We start from the raw sequence: 24,293 nt of genomic DNA, 5'->3' as shown, positions 1-24,293 counted from the left end.
TTTTGTCTATGTTTTGGGGAGAAGAGAGGCTGTTAACACACTTTAAAGCTCTATGAGAAAATCAAACATTATTATTATTAGCTGTTTGCTTTCTGGCCTTGCAACAAGATATAGATATAGATATAGATATAGATATAGATATAGATATAGATATAGATACACACACACATATATATGTATATATATGTATATCTATCTCTCTCTATATATATTCTTATAGTGGGGAACTAACATTGTTTAAGGGAAAACTTTCTAGATGTATACCAACTTTTAAACTTTTTCTCTTAAACTGCTGAGAATAAGGTATTAGGTGAAGAATGTTTTTTTTTCAGATCAGTTAAAGTCAATTTAGTCAAAGTCACAGTCCTACTGAGTGAAAACTTCAGAAAAGTGAATTGAAGATATAGGTTTTGTAAATGACTTTCTAGCATACATTTCTACACCCTTCCCCCATTCAAAGACTACCTTGTTCTCTAATAGGAATCCTGCCATAATCACAGCATCTATTAATCCTCATAAATACCTCAAGGGAAACTTTATTGACTCCTAAACTTCTGCATTTTTCACTCTTATTTTTCAGGATGTCAAACTTGGAACAATTTGACTCTGACTTTTACCAATCTAATTATAACATTGAAAATCAGGAGCAGAGTTATAATGATTCTAATGCCTATGGAAATCTTTATGGATCTAGAAAGTAAGTACTTGACACTGAGAAAATATGTTCTCATTTTAAGAAGTCATAATATTTTGACAGGGAGTTTCAGGTAGGGAGTTTCCCTTGAGGGAAGCAAAACCTCTCCCCGCTGTATCTCAGTAAAATGCCCAAGAAGAAATGTTAGGAAAGGGCAGAGAAATGAATTCAGTTTCCCATGAATGGCCTTGATCGCCTCAGGCGATCAAGGTGAAAGACTTGTCGCCTCAGGTGAAAGACTTGTCTCCTCTTTTCAAAACATCACTTAACCGGGAGCATGAATACAGGCCCTGAACAAACAGAAAACATTTTCCTTTTACCTGATATTTCCCAGGATATTGCTCAAGAAACCGATTTTATTCAACTTAATAAACATTTACTGAGTGCCTGCATGTGTGTCGGAAATTAAGAAAGGCACTATAAACCCAAAGATAAAGAAGAAATCTATAATCTTTTCCCTCACAAAATTAAAAAATTTATGTTGGAGGGGGGACAATTAAATACGCTATTATAATACAGTGTGGCAATTCCTAACTGAAATCGAGATAAATGTAGTTCAGAATGTGTTAGTTATTTGAGTTGACAATTCAACTTGAGTTGAAAATAAATTAAAAAATGATTAAGAATTTAGTATTTACCCTCTACTAGTGCCCCAAATAGGGCAGTTAGAATGAGAAGAATTTGGTTCAATCTGGCTCTGGTATTTGTTTTTTGTCACATTGGGAAAGACAACTTCCTCAACTGAGTGTGTTAAACTGAGAAATAAGGATGTTAATAATACCTGCTTCGTGAGAATTGTCCGAAGAACAATTGTGATAACGTGCAGGAAAGTGTGTGTTAAAGTAAAACCATTATAATATATATGTTATTTTTTCATATAACTATAGTTTGCAGAAGCAATGGACACCATTGCCGAGTCACTTAAACATGCATTTGGTTACACAGTTGCTTCTTTAGATGTTCTTTTACATTAGTGAACTGTGAGAAGGGACAGAGAAATTAAGGAATTTTTCCAAGGTCACACAGCTCGTAAAAAATGGGGTTAGGCTACTAGTCCAAGGTTGTTGGATTAGACTAAGGGGCATATAATTTATTGTAAAATCAAGACATTTTTGACAGTAAAATGTGTGCTATTAATAACAATGTTGGTACAATAAGAATAAACGGGATCATCTTAGGCAAACTGGGATGTGTGGTTACTGTGCCATCCCAACAAGTTTAGGGCAAATAACCACATAAGAAATACTTCAAATTTATTAATTCTTGAAGTTTATTTTTCGAACACAGGTAAGTACCTTGAAAACTCCAGAATAAGGAGGAAAAAACAGAATAAATACAACAGGCAGTGGGAACTCTTCCGTTTCAACTACACCCAAGACAATTTGGATGTTGTTTTTATGGGCTGATGACTCCTGCAGACACAAGCAGATAGGTGCCGTTTTCACAAGCTACATCCTTACTACTCGTGCTGAACCACTGCTCTAAAGCGATAGGGAAAGGAATTGGTAACCAATGTTTTTAAAACTGTAGAAATTAAATATCTGGAATTTTATCTCATTCATGCCCCTAGTCTATGTTGTCTAGCATTAGTCAAATTGCCATAAGAACATCTTAACATGAAAAGCAATCCATACCTCTATCTACCTATCTATCTGAATATTATCACCAGGCAACTTAAATGTGTTTAAAATATTTATAAGAAAAATGGGGGAAAAGGATAAAGCTGTCTAGAATTGGCTCAATCATTGCTGAATCCAACAACAGAAAAAGAAGTTAATTTTATTTCATTTATGATTTACAGTTTGGAAGGTCGAGAAAAAACAGAAAAGTGTATGATGGCCCAGGGAGTAGTTTGAGCATGAAGGTATTACAGGATGGTAACTCAAAATATATAAGCCACATGAAAGCTATCTAATAGGATTTTTCAGCTCTGTGCTCCTGTTTTATTGAAGGGATCCAGTGGTCTGCTGTTTCTTTTCTCCCTTCTCTTCTCCAGATGGAATAAGCACCTGGGCAGCATCCGCAATCCACATTTTCAGACTAAACGAAACTGAAAAGTCCAGTAAAAGAGAGACAAAGCTGTCTCCTTAAGCAGGGACTCAAACCACAGCCTTCTCCCCCCACCCCAGCCCACCCAATTTTCTTTCTCCATTTGACTGCACATATCAATGTTGACCAGAAATCAAGATGACAAGGAGATGGAAATTAATATAACCAAGTGAGGGCAAGTTATGATTATATTGCATTAGGTTGATGGCCTGGCCTACTTCAGATGCTTAGCATTTAAATCCAAGTCCTGATTTGGATGTGGTAAATTCCAACCCACACTGCAAGTCTCAGGAATTAGAAAAGGGCATATTAGCTGTGGTACTTTTATGAGGTACATAAAACATGGAGTCAGGTCAGTGATTTACAAGTGTGCATCAAATAACTCCAGAAACTTGATCTTTTATTCATACAGTGAATAGTTCAATTAAAATGTACCCCAAATCAGAATAAGATGTTCATCATACTGGCAAAAGACATAGGAATCCAGTAGCTAGTTATAATCAGTCTCTCTCTCCCTGTCCCCTGCCCCATTCCCTCCTCCTCAGTATGAGAGCTCATTTTAAAACACTTGTTATGCTCAATGAATGGCGTAGTGATCTGAAAGCTGGTTGAATGTGCTTCTTATGAATGAAGATATTTATATTTTTAACCAAGTTTTCTTAGTTTAGGATGAACAAGATGGAGTTTTCTCATTAAAAAAACAACTTAACTATCCAGTCATTCAGATAGGCATTATTTCCAATGACTGCAGCCAGTTTTCTAGGCTATATTTTCCCACTGCAGTTTCCAGCTTTTGAAATGGGAAATCTATTCCAATTATTTAGAGTAAGAAATAGCTGTTTCTGCAGAAAGGTGACAACAACTGGAAAACTCCCTTTGAATGTTTCAGCAGGACTTGAACAGATAGATACTGAATTATCAGCTTTTCTGAGTCTCTAGACCTGCGATTCCTTTAGTGTTTCAAGCATAGTTAATGGCACATCATTATGTGTACCCGCTGGCTGAGCCAGGATCTGGGAATGTCATACAAGCCCATTCCCCCAGGGATCAGACTGAAAAAGGAAAGGAACATCAATTGACCCTCATGATGGAAGTCCATACAGTTTTGGAAAAACAAAGCCTCTAATAAAATACGTACCTATTGATTATGTGATGCGACAGAAAACTGACTCTGTGCAACAGACATAATTCTGAAACCACCAAAAGTATAACTGAGTCTTCTAACAGTGATCTTCTGTATTTACATTGGAAGGTGAATGTTAAGTCCTGTTGTCTCAGAAACAGTTAAATATTTTTCCCAAGCTGGAGGCCATGCCGTATCTTAACACAATATCATCTAAGTAAAGACAAGCCTCTTCAGGCTGGTTGGAACTGTATAACCCCATGTATAGGTGGTGAGAAGGGGAATGTTGAAGAATTAGTGAGCATTCAGAGGGGTTGTATATGGACAAGGTGTGGCCATTGCTTCATGGCTTAGAGACGGAAAGCCAAGCCAGGCATGGGTGTAGTGGAGATTCTCCTGGTAGGAAAACAAAGGGTGGGTGGGATGTTGTCGAAGTCAGTCTGGGTGTTCCAGGGAAACCAAAATGGGAAAAAGCTAGAGATGATCAGCACAGAAGGAATACAAACTCTTGACTTCCTATTAATGTTGTTTTCTCTGAGGAAGTGGCAGACTGGGAGACAACAATTTGCAAATAGAGAAGATGCTGTTTCAGGGTGTGAGGAAGGTGTCTAGAATGCTTCAGTGTCAGTCTCGGGAAGAGAACAGCATGCAGATACTTAGCTAATGCTTATTGATCACTTTTTGTGTGCCCCACGCTAACCTAAGTGCTTTATTTATTTCAGCTAATTTAATTCATCATAACCTTATGAGTTCTATTATTGTCTTCATATTACAGATGAGGAAACTGAGGCACAGAATGTGAAATGATTTGCCTAAGATTATAAAATTGGGATTTGAACCCAGGCAGTCAGACTCCAGGAGTCCTGTTTGCTAAGCACTCTACTTGGTTCAGGATACATCCTACGATGGGACTAGCATTACAGGCAGAAATATAATACATAGAGTTGGAAAGCAAAAGAAGGGAAAAATGACCAAGAATGTTGCCAGTCGTTCTAAAGGAGGCTTTTGCACTCACTTCACAGTTGTTTGAAATGATTTTTACAGGAATAGGAGATGCCTGTTAACAAAGGTAATATTTAAATCCTAGCAGCCAGAGTCCAGTGTTTATTCTGGTCTAATTCAGTTGAAATTTGGAATAATGTGTTGAGTCAGAAATCATCAAAGTTTCAGTATTTACCTTCTCAAAGAGCTAATTAAGATGCTCTGTAATCAAGGAAATCAAGGACCACTTTTTATGTTCCTTTCCCTCCCCTCCCCTCCCCTTCCCTTCCCTTCCCTTCCCTTCCCTTCCCTTTCCTTTCCTTTCGGTAAAAACAATTTGAAATGACCAAATAACCTCATGGATGAGCCCTTTTTTCTTCCTTCCTTTCTCTTCCTGCAAGAAGTTATTTACTAAGATTGTTTTCCAACTTTCTCACACAAATGGTGAAATAAAAACCAAATAAAAGCACAATCAAGGAAATATTGTAATATGGTGTTTCAACAAAACTAAACTGCACATTTCAAAAGACGGACAGTGAAGTCAGCTATGGAAGACTTTTAAGTCAGGTTCTCAAAGATAATTTGATTGTCAATAACTGTCTGGGAATAGCCAGAGCTAAAAAGTCTACTCCTTGATGGACAACGGTCAGTTTAGGTGTTTTTTTTTTTCCCTATGAATTGACTACTATTAAAATTTTGATTTTTAAAACTTTTTATTGAAATATAGTTGATTTACAATGTTGTGTTAGTTTCAGGTGTACAGCAAAGTGATTCAGTTATATATATATATATATATATATATATTCTTCTTTTACATTCTCTTCCATTATAGGTTACTACAAGATATTGAGTATAGTTCCCTGTGCTATACAGTAGGTTCTTGTTGATTATCTATTTTAAACATAGTAGTGTGTATATGTTAATTCCAAACTCCTAATTTATCCCTCCCTCTCTTTCCCCTTTAGTAACCATAAGTTTGTTTTCTATGTCTGTGGGTCTATTTCTGTTTTGTAAATAAGTTCATTTGTATCTTTTTTTTTTTAGATTCTACAAATAAGCAATAGCATATGATATTTGTCTTTCTCTGTCTGTCTGACTTCACTTAGTATGACTATGATTTTTTACTTGCTGCCTCCACAGATTTATAGGGAATGTCCTGTTTGGTGACCGTCCCTGAAAACCAGTGAAAAAGCAGCATTGTGTAGGGATCAGGGCACTGCTCAGACAGTTTCAGTTCACAGTCCAGCACCTGAATGTTATCGTGTGTTACCAAGCAAGTCATTCAGTCTCCATGAACCTGTATTTCTTTTTCTGTAAGATGGGATTAAAACTACGGTTTTTACCTTGCAGAATTTTAATTACGTGAGAAAATGTGAAGGAGAGTGTCCAGCACATTGTAAATTATCAATACATGTTAGTCAATATGGATCATTCTTCTAGAGAGTTTTTTCACAACTAGTCACTTTTTTTGATTAAATTTAAACGTCAGGCAAGTTAATTCTTTCATGGGTAAATAGTCATAAAAACTAGGAGAAATCATAAAAGGAAAATTGTAGTTTCCTTCCTTGATTTGTCATAATAGCCCTTTCTTAGATGTGTAAATATCAGTATTTTCCTTTTTCTAGACAACAAGCCAGTGAGCAGCCTCAGGCTGCCTTCGTCCCACCAGAGACGCTCGTGTCATCCAGTTATGCGGGACAATTCTTTCAGCCAGCATCCAACCAGGATTATTATTCACCATCTTCTTACATTGACAGTTTTGATGAAGAGCCTCCTTTACTAGAAGATAAGTTAAGGAAGTGCTATTAATGTGTGTACAGCTCAAAGAACAATAGCAATAATCAGCTCTTAATGTGCGCTGTCAGCATGCCGCACACAGTGTTTTATGTGATTATTCCACATATAAACAAGAGTCTGCCAGACCAACACACTTAAACCTTTGTTTGTCTCCTGTATGTGTGGGGACAATTGGAAGTAGATACGAGCTATTGCTGTGCTAGTCTTGCAGTTTTTAAATGTTTCTTCACTGTTTCTTGAATGTGGACTCCCTGACCATATCTAGACAACAGTGAAGACATCTTTTGGCAGAGTGATTATATCAGAGTAACCACAAGCATATCTTACTATTTTCTGCTATGTTTGCCTGGGAGCAAAGTGGGTAGTTTCTCAGTACTCTTTTTTTGTTGTCATGGAGAAAAGACAGGTTTTTTTTCCCTTCCTGGCTCATGTGAGCCTGCACATCTCAGATAGATATGACTAAGTGGGAAGGAATATGATTCCAGTAAATAGCACTGTTGGTGGCAAGGAAACCTAGGGACCCTTGCAGTTAAAAGTGGCCCCCAAAGATTTCAGGCATCTTCCATCCATTGATTTTTTTTTTAATCCAGTCAATTTATATCTGCCACTTTTGTTCTTAAGGAATATCAACATGATGCTAGAAAACTAAAGTTCAAGGAGATTTATATTTGGAAGCCAACGGGCTTCCCTGGTGGTGCCGTGGTTGAGAGTTCGCCTGCCGATGCAGGGGACACGGATTTGTGCCCCCGTCTGGGAAGATCCCACATGCCGCGGAGCGGCTGGGCCCGTGAGCCATGGCCGCTGAGTCTGCGCGTCCGGAGCCTGTGCTCCGCAACGGGAGAGGCCACAGCAGTGAGAGGCCCGCGTACCGAAAAAAAAAAAAAAAATTTGGAAGCCAAGGAGAAATATTCACAGGCTAACTGCTCTAACTCTTTTGTATGTAGTCCAGTGAAAAGGGATAGGCTAAAATTCCCAATATTTCACATCAAAAGATCATTGTTTGCTTCTTATGAACACAGCCAGCCCCCTGATAGTAAAACATTCTTCTCTCTTTGCCTTCAAATTAAGAAAGGAGGAAAGATTTAAACCATTCAGAAAAGCACAGAGATTTATATAATCGATTTGTTGGCTCTTTAGAAGCCAGTTAAGTTTTTGGATCAATTACGCTTAACCAATTCATTCTAATTTGCCTCTGCATCTGATATCTAACACCTGAAAGTTATAAGCCATTCTCATCAAGAATTTTCCTTGACTCCACCAACATCTCTACATAAAAAAAACTATCAATTGACTAATTATAAAATTAATCTATATTCAAAATAGAAATTTGGAAAATATAGAAACATATGAATAAAAATATTTAAAAATCACCAAAAATTTTGTCTCTGAGACATATCATTAATAATTTGATGTAATTTCTTCCATCCTTTATTCTGTTTTTCTATGAATATATACATATATACACTAAAAAATGAAATACTATATTTCTTTGACTATGAATATATTGGTAAATACTTAAAAATAAAAGTTGGATCATACTATGGGCATAAAGTTTTATATTTTTTAAAGTTACTTTATATCATAAGCATTTCTATACAGGCATTCTTTAAAGTCATTAAATGTTATTTGAAAATATGACATGTAATGGCTTCATAATATTTTACTATATACAAGTACTATATTTTAAATCTACCATAGAGGTCATTCTTTATAATCAATAATGCTTTGGTGAATATCATAGTAAAAACTTTGACCTGTACAGAATCTGTCCTTAGGATGGAACTATAACATTGGGATTACTGGGTCAAAAGTCATTTATACTGTCAGGCTCATCTAGAAAAATAATGAGCCAACAGACCTCCATGGTAGAATATGAAATGTCTTTGTTAAGTTGATAGGCAAAAAGGCAAAAAAGAATACTTTTTATTTCTTGGTTACTAGAAAAGTTAGACATTTTTTTCATATGTTTATTGACTGTTTTATATGTTTTTTTTGTATGTTTATTGTTTTACATGTTTTTACTTCTTTCTGTTTTTCAAGTTCTTTGCCAGATTTCCTATTGGAATCTTAAGATTTTTCCTTTCCTTTTTTATTTATAGAGATATTTATATGGTAAAGATATTAATTATTGTCTGGAATATGTATTTCAAGCTTTTTTTTCCTAGGTTGTGTTTGCCATCTAATTTGTTTGTGGGATATTAGGGCATATAGTCATTTTATTAATCATGTTTATGTTTTTAACTCCACAATATTTTTCTTGGTAACTTTTCTTTCCAATTGCTCTTTTGTTTAGAATATATTTCTCCAGCTCTAGATACTGCTTATATCCTCTTGTAGATTCTTAAATTTTTAAATTATCTTTTTGTTTTTCACTTAAATTTTTGATTCATTGAAAATTGTTTTAGGTTAGTACATGAAGTAGAATTTAACTTTGTTTTTTTTCTTTAATGATTAATCAATTTTTCCTGTAACATTTACTGAAAATAATTTTTTTTACTTGTCTCAGATGCCTCCATTCTAATATTCTAAACTCAAATACATTCTCCCATGATGTCTTCTTAAATTTCAAATAGGAAATATACTAAATTTCCCCTCCTACTACATCTCAGAGAAATTCCTAGATTGTTTTGTTTTCTCTTTGTGATTATCTCCACCAAATATATTGTACATTAGAAGAGAGAGTATCTGATATAATTTTGCATTTTGAGTCTATGAAATTTCTAGACTCTGATCCAATATGTTCTTCAGGCTGGGTGACTTTGTGAAAGCCTCAACCCTCATCTGTCTAAAAGATATAAAAAGACCATAGGCAGGATTTCTAGGATAAGATGATAAAAGACATTTGCTAGTTTTTATTGAGCGTACACCAAAACAACCTATAAAATTATGAAGTTATAATAATTAACATCCCTTGCACAAAAACATGTTATTTGAAAGTGCACTCATTTATTCCTTAAACACTTAGTTGTCTAAAAGACTTGTTTCGTTTTATGTAAGAATAATAACCGTTGCTATTTGATCATGTATAATCAATGTTAACAAATGCAACTTGAAGAATAATAGTCAATTCAAATCTGTCAGACTAGAAAAATTACTGTGATATTTACATTTGTAGCATAGCCTGATGTTTACATTTGAAAGGCCAGTGCCACAATTTGCATAGTAAACAAAGATATTAATTCATTTTTATAACATATATATTGTATACTTTACTACCACTAGATGACAGCAAAACAATAAATTTTGCATTCAAATTTCACAGCAGTTTCATCTTTTTTTATCTTGTAAAATAAGTTGTTATATTAGGGTATCTACAATTGATAAATAGGTATCTCATTTGCATACCTTATAATAAATTTGAAAACAAAATATTATGGAGATGTATTTTGGTAAAAAACACACAAAATATTTTTTCTTATGAAAATATTTAGTAGGTCCTATGTTCATTCATTGTTTCATGACTCCATGTTGAAACATGCAAAAGTTAATTATGCCATCAAATAAATGGCTGATATCAGTAATAATGTCTCATAAAGCATTTTCATCTGGGTTTCTTCAGGAATAATGATTATGCTTTTAGAGGAGAAAGGCATTTTGAATTAAAGGCCACTTTATTGTGGTGAATACTGAAAACATATTGTTAACGTAAATATATAAATTGAAAATAAAGTTTGAAGACAACATAAGCCTCAGGTGAAATTCATTTAAACTATAGTATTTCTCAATTTTTAAAATCTTCTGCTATTTTAAAAATCGCATCGGACATTCTAACCTATTTTAAGTTGGTGAACTACTCATATACTCCAAAGTGTATGTTCATTAAGAAATATATAAATACACTGTGAAACTAAAAAGGGAAGTTGAAATGTAAATGATTTGCTCACTATTTATTTAATTCAAATTAAATTCAAATTCTTTCTTTTCAAGCTTGGGTTGGCTATCAATTGTCAACCTGGATGTGAAAAGAGTGAAAGATACACTTTCTATCCTAGTTCGGGCAATGTCTGGCTGACCTTCTAAAAATGTCTAGGCTCCTGTTAGAGCAAGGTCCCTGTATGTCATGGCGATCATTGAAAGTTCATCTAGTATTCTGTGTGTAGAATGTCAGCTTTGCAAGGTGTTTAGGTGGTATACACAACTATAAAAGAAGTTGAATTATACCCTGTCTCTGACCAAAGAGCGTTACTAAATTCCGGGAAGGGAAGTTGAATGGCAGGTACCAATGATTTAGGGAGACAATCCTTCACATGGGAGAACTGGGCTCACTTCAAAAAACTACAAACCTTATGAGATTAGATGCATGTTGACTCAACAACAGCTATATGATTAAAAGCATGGGTTCTCTTTTTCTTTTGTACCCTCTTGTTTTGTACCCTATCCCTAGCCCCTGGCAACCACTTTTCGGCTCCAACTCTATGAGTTTGACTTAAAATTTTTTTAGACTCCACATACAAGTGATACCATGCAGTATTTGACTTTCTCTGTCTGGCTTATTTCACTTAGAAAAATGCTCTCAAGGGCCATTCATGTTGTCACAAATGACAGGATTTCCTTGCTTTTTTATGACTGAATAGTATTCCAATGTATATGTATATATATATATATATATATATATATGTATACCACAACTTTTTTACACATTCATCCAGCAGTGTACACTTTGGTGGTTTCCATGTCTTGGCAGTTGCTGCTTTCAGCACGGGGGTGCAGATATCTCTTTGATATCCTGTTTTTGTTTCCTTCAGATATATTCCCAGAAGTGGCCTGGCTGGATCATACAGTAGTTTTATTTTTTATTTACTTTTTTTTTTTTTTTTTTTGCGGTACGCGGGCCTCTCACTGTTGTGGCTTCTCCCGCTGCGGAGCACAGGCTCCGGACGCGCAGGCTCAGAGGCCATGGCTCACGGACCCAGCCGCTCCTCAGCATGTGGGATCTTCCCGGACCGGGGCACGAAACCGTGTCCCCTGCATCGGCAGGCAGACTCTCAACCACTGCGCCACCAGGAAAGCCCAGTAGTTCTATTTTTAAAAAACATTTTGAGGAACCCCCATACTGTTCTCCATACTGGCTGCACCAATAAACATTCCCACGAAGAGTGCACAAATGTTCCCTTTTCTCCACATCCTTGCCAACACTTAATTTCTTGTCTTTTTGATGTTAGCCATTCTAACAGGTGTGAGATGATATTGTGGTTCTGATTTGCATTTCCCTGATGATTAATGGTGTTGAGCACATTTTCATGTACCTGTTGGCCATTTGTATGTCTTCTTTGGAAAAATTTCTGTTCAGTTCTTCTGTCCATTTTTTAATTGGACTATTTTATTTATTTAGTTTTCTATTACTGGCTCTGTGACTTTGGAAAAGTTCATCACTCCAAACCTCAGCCATCTGATGCACAAAGTAGGAATAAAATAACAGTACCAGCCTCAATGCATGTCAGTAAGACCAACACATGTAAATCTTGTAAGGCTTACAGCAAAATTCAGTAAAAATATTCAGTTAAAAAGAATTCCACTCTTTTTAGCTCAAATGTATGTACTTTCTAGTAGTTTAGCTCCAGTTTTTCCTAACCTCCACCTCACCCATATTCAAATTTAAAATGAGAGAAGGAGGGTAACCAGCTTGATTACTGGTTCCTAAGTGGTGACGTTATATTCTCCTTTATGAATGTCCTTTTTTTTCTACTCCAGATGCATCTTAAAGTTTAGCTTTATAGGAGTGGTGAGGAAAGTAACTGGTGTGATGTTGGCATTTATTTCTATATTCAGTGGATGTCAAATGGCTGTTTTTTTTTGTTTTTTTTTAATGAAAAAGATATAAGAGGAGCAGAATCTAGCAGCGGGGTCTGTAAAGGGACAGTCAGAATTCTTTGAAAAACAAGGCATTGGAGAAATAATTAGAAATTACTAATTGAGTGTAGACTCATGGACACTGAGCCCACTGCTTTTGGATATTTTATTCTAGCATCACCATTCATAAAAGGGAAAGGTTAATTGTCTCAAGAATTTAATCTCTGAATACACAGACTCAACAACACACAGCACTGACCTTATTAAAATATGTATGCACGCCATGATTGCTTTTACTTGCTGAATGAGCCATTGCCTTTTCTCTTCTGTGGAGTTTCAGGCAGTTAGCATGGTATTGCTCTTCTCATCAGGCGGAGTATAAGTAAAATCCCAGACCTAGGCTAAGTGTCTTTAGATTAGATAATACTGCTAATTGAAAATTATGCATGTTTGGTAGGACAAGTTTCAGAAGTGTAAGCAATAGAAAATGCAGGAAAAAGAAATATCTCAATGGGCATTAAGATGGGACTTTTCATTTGTTAGCTACCATTATATTTTGTTTTTACTGTATAATGTCCATTTCCTCATTTTTGGCTGCATTTTAAGCTTCTATTTGCTGCAGAAGGCAGGGAAATTTTTCCTTGATGGAATTATTTCTCTAAAATATATCTTTCAGCTCATTGTGTGGGAATAAAAAGTCTTTTTTTTTTGTTTCAAGGTTGCTATATATTACGTAGAACTTTAAACTATGAAGGTATAACAATCAGATTAAAGTGCTAAGTAAATTAATAATATTTGTTAACTTTAATTAAAGAATATTACTCATGTTTATTTTTCTATATTTATATTATCTCCTCCCCCTTCTTCTTTATAGAACTTGGAATTAATTTTGATCACATACGGCAAAAAACATTGACAGTGTTAAACCCACTGAAGCCAGCAGATGGCAGCCTTATGAATGAAACAGACCTCACTGGGCCCATCCTGTTTTGTGGGGTCCTAGGAGCTTCCCTACTTCTGGTAATGGACGGCAGCAAGCATTACATATTCTTTTTTTTTTTTCCTTTTTTTAAGCTAATATTGGTTTATCTAAGTTTCATGTTTACAGCATTATATTTATACTTCTGCATACACCACAGCCAAGTACCAGATTTTAAGGCACGTCCTTTCAAATGTCATTTTTGAAGAGGTCTTTGTAAATACGGAAGAAAGTATAGCACTTTATGAAGTGAAAATTGTTTGATTCATAACTACATTTTTTTTTGGTGAGAGAGACATATTTAATAGAACCATAATGACACAGAGAAACTGCCATCATGTATTACAACAGATAAAAAATGTAAATTTAAATAGAATTTCAAAAATCAAATCACCAAGACAGATTTTCAACAAAGCAGGAAATCATATAAATGATTTGCTTGTAATTTAAGTCTTTTTTGTTGTTTAGAAAAGACTGTCGATCTGAAAAAGTTGGAGGAACACATGGATTTGGGAAACAGAGGGCTGAAATTTTATTTCTTGTTTTCTGTGAGATTTCTGTTGTGACACTGGACAAATCCCCTCTATTTACTCATCATTTTCATTGCTGGGGTGTATCTATCTCTAGACTATTTCAAATATTCTGTTAGGTATGAGATGAGTCTCCTTGTTTCTGGTTAGGCTATTATGAATAAATTGACTTGCAACGATAAGCAGTGATTTGTTTATTCAACCTGTATATTTCCCCTATCATTTTAGTTTTCTCTTTTTTATGAAGGCAATTTTTCCCCTGACATCTCTATTTGTCTTGTGTATGGGCCTCTGTCGTTCTTTAAATCTGGGAGTAATGATATTCAGAGTCATCAGAAAAGAAAAACATATTTCCACCTAGGTTAAGTTTAGAAGGTATTCTAGCTTATAGTTTAGAAAAATGATTTCTCCACCCAAAAAAGGGAAGAAAAAGAAGAAATGAGAAAGGTCTATGATTTTGTATTAAGGAGGTAATGACAATACATTAAAAACAGAGGATGAAAAAGATGGTCAAGCCAGTCTGACAAGTACAGTTTCATTAGGGCACAAAGAGATAAATTTGGCAAGAGAGGTAATATAGGAAATTAAAGATTCTAAGAAAAGTCCTTAAAATAACTACTCATTTCACTTTCCTTTCTTACAGCTATCCACTTCCCTAATGCAGCTATACTTCTCAAAACTAGCTGTAAAATGTATTTGCAACTAAATGAGTCTTCACTTTTCATTATTAATTACATAATACTAATCGAAATTCTGATAGAAATCTAATTTCTGCATTGTAGTGTGGTCAATAATCACATCATATTTACCCAATGCAATAGTACTTAGTTATAGCATCTTATTTCTTCCTTTGAACTACAGCAAATGCAAATACTCAAATAATCTAGCACTATATCAACCAGAGTTTTAATTTAGTCTCTAACGTCCCTTCTGTCTTTGTCATAGTAATTTGATAATCTTAGATTAAGCTGCTAAGTAAGACCATGTCAATTAATCAAATTGTCAGAAACAATCAATTTAATATATTAACTCATCTTTCTTTTTCAGGTAATTTGTAATATAACAGCTGTTTGTTTTTCTGTAGAAAATATTACTATTACCACCTCTTAAAGGAAAGCATTAATCCCATTAAGATCATTTTTGGGTACATAATGTTAGTTGGAATTATTTAAATATCCTCTCTTTTGTTTTAAGTGCAAAGTAATACAGGCAAAGAACTCAACTGAAAGTGGAAAAAATTGGATCTGCCCCTAACTTTGCCTCCAGGTGTGATCCTGAACCTTGTTTTTTGTTTTCCTATTTCTTGGCCTTCATTTTTTTCATTTTGAAGATCAAAAAGGAGGTTTATATAAGTGGTTCTTAAGGTTCGTTTCAGTTGTGAAATTTTAGGGAATGTGTAAAAGTGCGTATTTTCTCAAACTTTTTAGGCAAATATTTTCACTTCACCTTTACCATTAGATGTGGTCACTTCAGAACTGATTCTGATACATGTAGAACAATAAGGACCGAAAAACTCCACTGGATATTAATAAAGCCAAATTTAACTCAGAGTCCATTTGAGGCTGTTAACCCTGCCCTGGATATCTAAAATTAAAATGTAAAGGATGATTTTATGGGCTGGTATATGCATTGTACTAGAGAAAGCAAAACTAAATCCAGAAACAATATTCAAATCTGTTCATTATCTCTGGAGGCGTAAGATTCATAGTCACATACTCATCATTTTTATGATTTATAATTATATAAGGCACAACACCTTTCAGTGGACTTTCTTCATGTTGAAGGAAGCAAACTAAAAAGAACTGCTTCAAACACTCAACACAAATTTAACTTTACTTATTCTTCCTCTTAAAATTATTTTCACCCCCCAAACCATGAACACAAGTGTTTTAAAGCTATGGCTCCATTTAATTTTTCTAGTAGAGCTAAGAGTGTGATCTGGAAAAGGAACATGCACAGCCAATATAAAAGCATAATCAGAAGAATAAGAAGTATTTCAAGTAAAGATGTAGTAATAAGGGTGGTACAAGGCTGACCTAAAAATTTTTGAATTTAAAAAGAAATCGAACATTTATTTTCCATTTCAATTACAAGTCCTTGTTAGAATTTGAAACAACTTAAAAAATGGGACTGGCCCTGCCAGATGGAATTGTACCTCAAATTAGATAAACTAACAAGAGTAAGAGATAAGGAGAGAGGTCAGTAACTGATATGGAAAAGGACAATTTTACTACCAAATTAGTTTTATCCACCCTCTGTTTACCCCATGCACAAAACTGGTTAGGGTCATGGACCAGCTATGTGTCCTTTGGGTACAGGGAAGTTGTGTTTCACCATTACAACTATTCCTACCTCAGAATTATCCCACCCAATTAAAATATTAAGTAGAATGTTTCTCTAATACATGAAAGTGATTTGAAATTGTCACTATTTTCCAAGTGGAGCAAACTCACCCAATAGAGCAGTACATAACTGATGTGTTTCTTTTAGCATGCCCATTAGCATTATTGGCATTATTTCACAAAATAGCCAGGAGGACTTATTATGACTAATGCAGCAAAGAATTCTGCAGCATAGCCCAGGGACATTTTGTGAAAGAACTTTGTAGTGATCAACTTCCCCAACTGCAGAGGAAGAAAACTTCAAAATAGCCGGACAATTTTAAACATTAAAACGGTCATGATATTCTCCATTAATTAATTACAAAATAAATATCTCTTTATTCTGTAAGACATAAGGACAGCTATGGAGCAGAAAAAAGGACAGCTAAAAAGCTCTCTCCCTGAATCAACTTACCAGATCCTTTGTTGTTTTCAAATAATTCCCATGAAAACTGGAGTCAGCCTCCTCAATCTTTATCTAGAATTTCTAACCAGCTTAATGTATATATATAAAAATGACATGCATTCTTTACTGGAGCTTTGGCACCCTCGGGTAGCAAACATTAAAATATCCTGGGTTGAATCAGTAGTAGATTGTGACTTTCCCTGGATGAGTTTAACGGTGCTGGCTCAGGAACAAGTCTCTCGTGCTCTGTGGGTGATGGCTATTTTGATGAATCCTCAGGTCAGTGGTCTATCCTGAACACTACTGACTTCCTTTAACAATACGTCTTTTGTGATTTGGTTTATATAAATCAGTTTTTCATAAAGTCTGTTCAGTTAAGCTGGTAATAGGCATTATGAAAACAAAGGATTCTGGGGTCAGATAAGTTTGGGGTATACTGGCTTAAATAAGGTTAAATAAGTCCCCTTGTTTACGACTTGTTAGAGCTCCTGCAGGTGTTAAAGACCTAAATTTTAGAGCTGGACTGCCTGGATTCAAAACTGAGCTCCACTGCTTACCATTATTTTACCTTGGGCAAGTTCCTTAACCTCTCTGCACCTCAGTTTCCTCATGTGTATAATGGGTACAACAATGGTACCAACTAATTATGTTGTGTGGATTAAATAAATTAATATATGTGAAATCTTTAGAATAGGACCGAACATAGTAAATCTGACAGATGTTTGCTAATATTACTAATATGTTTTGTAAATCTCCAAGACTAAATTGGAATGTTTTCATTAACTTATTCATCCATTTAATTGTTCAACAGATACGGGGAGAAAAATATATCCTTACCTATGCCTAGTACCCCAATAGGCAATCTATGATAAAAAATATAAATCTGGAAATATAAGCACGCTTGTGCCATCTCACGTATAGTTCAAGGAGGGGGGGTGGTGGTGTTTGTTTTCATGACCTGAATCCGTATAACAGGCAGTATTTTTTCCAGAACTCCCAGTCTCGAGACTTATACTACAAAGACATGAGCAGCATTGAGCTGATTGATTCGAAAATACTCTCTGCTTTGTTGACAATCTGATTTCTTCTTGATGTTTGTTCTATGTTCAAACCGTTTTCTTCCCGTTGTTTCAGGCAGGAAAAGTCCAGTTTGGTTACGTGTATGGCACGAGTGCCATTGGCTGCTTAGGGATTCACGCCTTACTAAACTTGATGAGCTCTTCAGGGGTGTCCTGTGGCTGCGTGGCGAGTGTTCTGGGTTACTGCCTGATACCCATGGTCATCCTGTCCAGCTGTGCCATCTTCTTTTCACTGCAGTAAGCGTCTGTGTGTGCTAATTGACCCCACCTGCACAATCATCGCTAGGGTTTGCCACACCAGTACAACAGTTAGCCTCTTTCTGATCATGTTAGTAGTGGGATTGGGGAAACTGGCTATTAAAAACTACATACAGATTCAGGAAAGTAGGTCGGTTTTGGCTCAGGTGCTGTTCCTTTCGATGATTTAAAAAATAAATTAAACGAAGTTATCTTTAAAATTGGCACTTTGTAAGTTGTCACATCCTTCAGTATGAACTATTGTCATGGGTAATATAACCAACAACAGAAAATTCACTTGTTTGAATTAAGAAGAGTAAGTGCCTGGTGCACACTGACAAATTGCTTCAGCTCCCAAACACTCTGCCTTCTAGGCAGGAAACAAGTATTCTTTCTCAGCTGGACTCCTTGCAGTGCAGAATTCCCAGGAAGCCTAATGAGGATATTACTGCTAAAGAACTTTATAGCATATATGCTCAGTCAATATTTTTTTTTCTTTTTTACTTCCTGGGCAGATAGTATTTGCAATTCAAAAATATTAATGGGGATTCAGTAGATATGCTTCTGTCGGGCAGTGCATATCACTACCACTTTGGTTGGGAAGAGTAAGTAATTACATAGTCCTTTGTCACCTGCCATGCTCCAAATCCAATTAGAAATAAACATTTGCCATCAGTGCTCATTCTTCCACATCCAAAGGAGACACAATTCACATTTCTTTTTCTTGGATGATCCAAGTTTTAGGTTATCAACACTATACTGGATAGGATATTACATACAGAATTTTGCCAATGCCAGATAAACATTTTAGAAAGACTTTAATATTTTTGTTTAGATATAATCTCAGATATTTTCTTCATAACGTTATTGAGAATGACATAGATGGAAATGCTTTTTTTGTTTTAATATGGTTTCATTTTGAAAGTAATAGTCTTGAGAATAACAGAGCAAACTCTTACTTTACCAGCGAGTGCTTAACACGTAAAAGAGAGGAATACAACAGAAAATGGAAACTTTGAATGTATAAGTACAATGTGAGTTAAAGGTGTATTTATTGAGTCTTCTCCATGGAAAAATTCCACTTTTTGTATATCATGTTCCTTAGCAAGCTGTTCTGTTTGCTATGTTGTTTGGTACAGATGTTTGACAAGTTACTACAGAGTTCAGTTTTACAACTTCCATTTTGTCAGATGCTTTTGCCAAAGAATACTATAATGATCAACCATTTAAAAATTCTAGGTTTTAGACATTATTTCCATCAAAGTTTAGCTTTGGGGTATCTTAAATGACTCCAGATTATTAGGGAAAGAAAATAAAAACTACAACTCTTGAATTTTGAGACTCATCAGAGGTTTGGACATTTTTCATTAGATTTTCATTCTGAAATGTAAAGGATGAATTAGAAATCCTTTAAATTATATTAATGGGGAATAAGCTATCTGATCTCTAAGACCATTAAACTGAAATTGCCTTTTTGGGCATATTACTATAACATTCAAATGAATTATATATAATCTCACATTTTTGTTCACCAAAACCTGTAAATTGAATCACTCTAAATTTTATTTCTAATAGATATTAACTAAACCTACAAATGTAATATTTACTAGAGTGTTTTAAAATATTTTTGGTTTGTTCATAATCTAAGGCATCATAAGCTATATTGTACACTTTTTCACTTGTTTTGCTTTGGTTCAATTATTAAAAGTAGGTATTTCTGTCATTCTCACAAATAATAAACACAATTCTCAATTTCAGATTCAGCCAGGATCAAGTGAGGCAGTATAGTTTGACAGTGGCTAGAACAATATGCTGGTACTTAGCAGCACTTGACCTAATGACCATTTCACTTTGCAATTTTTTTAAGTCACTTCACTCCCATTTCTTCCTAAAGAACCAATTGTCTCCACAGTTACTTTTTGAAGATACCAATTTGAACAAATCCATTTTGATATTATAAAAATCCACACGTTTATTTGCCAAAGTGATCTTCAGCAATGAGGTGGGAGGCCACACACATCTGTGCCTTACTGCTGCATCTGTTCCCTCCCTGAGCTGTGTCAGGCTTTGCTGTCCTAGACAAAAACCCAGGACATGGACCTGGGAGCGCTGGGGAGTAGGAACCCCACTGGAATGCGAGTCCAGTCATTTTTCTGCTCATACTGGGGGTAAATTTAGGAAGAAAGTGGGGAAAAGAAATCTGTAGCTATAAAAGAAGTCTCTAAACATAGCTTATATAAAAGAATTTCGGAAGTTGGGATTTGAATGTTGACTCATGAGAGTGACAGCAGGTCAATTCTTCTGTTTCCAATAATCTGAGTTTTTACCACCCTATAAAATATTTAGCTTCTAATGGTGAACTTGATTCAAAAATTTTCTAAATAGCTGAGGCCTTTGAGTTCCTGTGGTTCCTCATCCTCCTTTTACAAATTGAGAAAGTGGTTATAAATATTGTACCAAGGACATTTCAGAGGCAGCTGTGATTCAATAACCTCTTTTTCTCCTGGTGTAAGATAACCATCTCCTTTGTCTTTGCTCTAGGGGCACCTTTGGAACTGTGTTGGCACTGGTCATCATTGGCTGGTGTAGTCTCTCAGCCTCCAAAATTTTCACTTCAGCCTTGGCCATGGAAGGACAGCAGCTTCTCATTGCTTACCCTTGTGCCTTACTTTATGGGCTTTTTGCCCTCCTAACAGTTTTCTGAAGATTATTTGAGATGGCATTACAGGATTCTATTTGTTTGTCGCTCAGATTATCCTGGAAATGTATTGGCATTCACATTTGGTCATATGATTTCTGTTTTATCGCTGTTGAGAGAATAATAAGCAGAGAGACAAAACAGCACTTAAGGATGGGGCTCTAATAGGCTGTTTGGTTTTAATGATGATTTGCTTATTGGTTGGTGCATTAAAACAATTTAAAATACTTTAAAATAAAAAGGGATACAGTTGTTGTACGGATGGACCCTGCTTTTCTTAATGGATGTATTTCTGAGAAATTGTAAGTAAATAAAATCATATGCTGACTGGGTAGAGGAAATCTACAGTGAGCCTTTTGAGAAATCTTCATGACAGTTCAAGCTGTGTACAAGTTGTTTAAGTCACACTGTCCAGGACCTTTGGAGAATTTCAGGGGAGGTGTTATTTAGGGTTTGATTCACCTGAGAGTCAAAGAATCTCCTGCCTTTCCATTCATTTACTTTCACAACTATTGTTAGGTCCCATTTGCACAATGCATTCACTCACCACTTTTTCAAGCCCTAACTTCCTTCTTACTTGGTTTAGATGCCATGGTTCATTACTATAATTTCTCCCTTGAATATGTATATCCTCAGTACCCTTGCCATTTTGCTCCCTGAATAGATGAATGTGACTGGAGGAAATGTCACTTGTTTCTATTTTATTATATGACTACATCTTAAATGGCTGCTCAGTACAACCTTTTGAGTCCTATTACATTACCCTACTATTGATAAATTCACTTTCGCACTTTCTGAGTTGATTGTTTCACATCATTTCTTCACTGCTCAAATCTCCAATACTCCTCTCATACTGTTAGTTGATGACCTTTCTTACTTTATTGAAAGAAAGAAACATCTAGAAAAAAAGTATGTCTTCCCATCACCAGATATATCAACCTACATGCATCTTTATAGATACATGTATATATCTATAAAGACGTGTGTGTATGCATATGTGCATATATATATATATATACACACACACACACACACACACACATTCCCCCTATAAAAGCCAGAGAAATGGGCCATAAATGAAGAGTGATATTGAATCAAAGGATTTTTATTTTAAGGTAAGAAACATTGAAAGATATTTACGTGCTGCTATGAATAATAGGTCAAGAGGAAAACACTGGTTATGCAGGTGCAGGGGCTGCATGTGGAGAAGAAAAGAGACAGTGACAAGGGGGAATGTGTGATGGAGTTATTATCAGAGATAAATTTTTATTTGAAAGACCTATCCATATGGCAAGGAAAATATCTAATTACCAAACAACTGCTCTTGTGATTGTCCTGTGAATTACCTCCTCCCCTTTGAAGCTCCAGACCCCTATCCCATTCCTTAGCTCAAGATGGCATATAGGCCTCAATTGTTCAAATTGTCTTTAGGTCTCATATCTTTGGGGCTCCTGTATGTATGAAATTAAATTTGTTTTCTCCTGTTAATCTATCTTATGTCAATTTAATTATTTGGTCAGCCAAAGAACCTAGAAGGGAAGAAAGAAAAATTTTTCCTCCTGTGCAGTGGGTGTTGATAATTGTAGTAAATAAGACAACCATGGCTGCAGCCCTAATAGAAATTACTTTGGGAGTAGGAAAAAAAAAAAGACAATAAACAAGTAAACAATAAATAAACAAGATAATTACGGAAGTATGAGAAGAATGCTAAGGAGGAATATGTTGAAAAGAAGGCAGCACTGTGGTAAATGTTAGACTTCTGTACTTTATAATTCATTAATTAACCTGTTAACAAAGCATGGAGTTTCCTTAAGTTCTTGCTCTTTCTATTTGGACTAAGATGGTCTTCTTACCCTTTGCTTAAGGGAGATGAAGCAAGAATGCTGTTTATTATAGTGATTTCTCTATGGTATATAGTCCTATTTCTTAGAGGTACATTTACATTATGGATTTAAATTTTTATCTTTTAGAAAGTTCTTTAATTAAAAAAAAGTATAGGCAAATATTGCTCTAAATTCAGGATGTAGGTTGACATTATTTTTCTGTGCATAAAAACAGTTATACCCAAAAAGTTTTGATGTTTTTACTATGAAAAATTATAACATCTGTATAAAAAGCCCCATAAACAAAATACTAAATATTTCATAAGAGTAAGAAATAGGAATAAATTCATTTAATAGTTCATAATGGCAGAATTATGAAATACCTAAGTATTAATGTAAAAATAAATATAGATGATCTCTATAAAAATAATTATAAAATATTAGAGGCACTTTTAAAGAAGACTAGATATGTAGACATCCTATATCACAGGATGAGAAAATTGGACTTTGTAAAATATTGTGCCCCAAATAAATGTATAGACTTAATATAATTCCAATTAAAATTCCAGGAGTAGTTTTCTTTAAATACTTTGATACAAAGTGACTTTAACGTTAATCTGAAAAAATAGGCAAAGGTGTAACTGCGAAAAATTGAAACAATCCGAAAATATATTACTATAGGCAGTAAGTTAAATCAATTATTGTTTATCTCTATGGTTGAATGCTAGGTAACTACATGAAAATATTTTGGAAGAATGATAATATGAGAAAATGTATGCATGAAATTTGCATAATTTTGATATTTACTCAAGACTTACTAGGGGTTGACCTAGATGCTTTATTGACTCACTTAATCCTCACAATACCTCTATGAAGTGCTCTTATCATCACCTCTGTTTTACAAATGAGGCTACTAGTTACAGATCAGCTAAATCACTTGCCCAAGGTTATTCAGCCAAAAAACAGAATTTGAATCAGGAGAGCTGGATTCCAGTGTCCATAACCACAACATAACCCTCCTGTTACTGAGCAAAAACCTAATTGCATCTTCTCATGGCCGTCAACATGTCTACTACCTCTTCTACTCAGATCATCCTTTTCCCTTGACCTTAGTCAATACTGGACAGAGGCAAAGAGTTTTACCTGCCAGGGAAAAATAATACAATAATAAGATAGAAGACGAATCCAGAGTATCTAACAGGACTAAAGAGATACCTGCATGAATCCTGGGTCCATTTCTGAACTCTAGTTGAAATAAGCTATGCTGATTCAGATCTAGCTGGCACTTGAATAGAAAAATCTTGCAAAATATAGGCTTTTTCCCTCATTGCAAGTAGTGTTTGCATTATATGCATTTGTATGGAATGGAGGTATTTTCCTTTGTTAATGGTGATATCTGTTTATGGTCAGTAGGATGCGTTACAGAAAAAATGATAAAGTGAAAGGAAGCCATTTAGGGTACACAACTAGAAATGTATTTTTTTTGGTTGAATAGACCCTAGCAAACTTTCTCCCTTTCCCTTTTACTCAAACACTTTCAACTTCTTTTATCTGAGAAGGCAACATTTTTTTCACTTTTCTGTTTTTACTGGTTGGACAAAAGTTACAGATTATATGTGAAAGGTAAATGGCATATTTGGAGTCAAGAGATGGCCTTCATTTCTACAAGAATGAATGGGGACATGTGCTGAAAATAAAAAAAGTCTTGAATTACTGAGACTCAAGT

The 24,293-nt window shown here is 35.0% G+C and overlaps 1 protein-coding gene across 1 annotated transcript; it reads left to right on the top strand.

Moving 5' to 3' along the window:
- Nucleotides 1-581: 581 nt before the first annotated feature.
- On the top strand, nt 582-20,853 carry YIPF7 (Yip1 domain family member 7; the record flags this gene model as incomplete). Its single annotated transcript, XM_079920526.1, has 5 exons — nt 582-697; nt 6,473-6,633; nt 13,309-13,454; nt 17,865-18,046; nt 20,588-20,853. 5 exons carry the CDS (start codon nt 582-584, stop codon nt 20,748-20,750), a joined length of 768 nt encoding a protein of 255 aa, XP_079776652.1. The 3' UTR covers nt 20,751-20,853.
- Between the last annotated feature and the right edge of the window lie 3,440 nt (nt 20,854-24,293).

The sequence above is a fragment of the Stenella coeruleoalba genome (genome assembly GCF_951394435.1).
Source record: "Stenella coeruleoalba genome assembly, chromosome: 4".
In the NCBI taxonomy this organism is placed as follows: Eukaryota; Metazoa; Chordata; class Mammalia; order Artiodactyla; family Delphinidae; genus Stenella; species Stenella coeruleoalba.
This window is presented reverse-complemented; position numbering and strand designations above follow the sequence as displayed.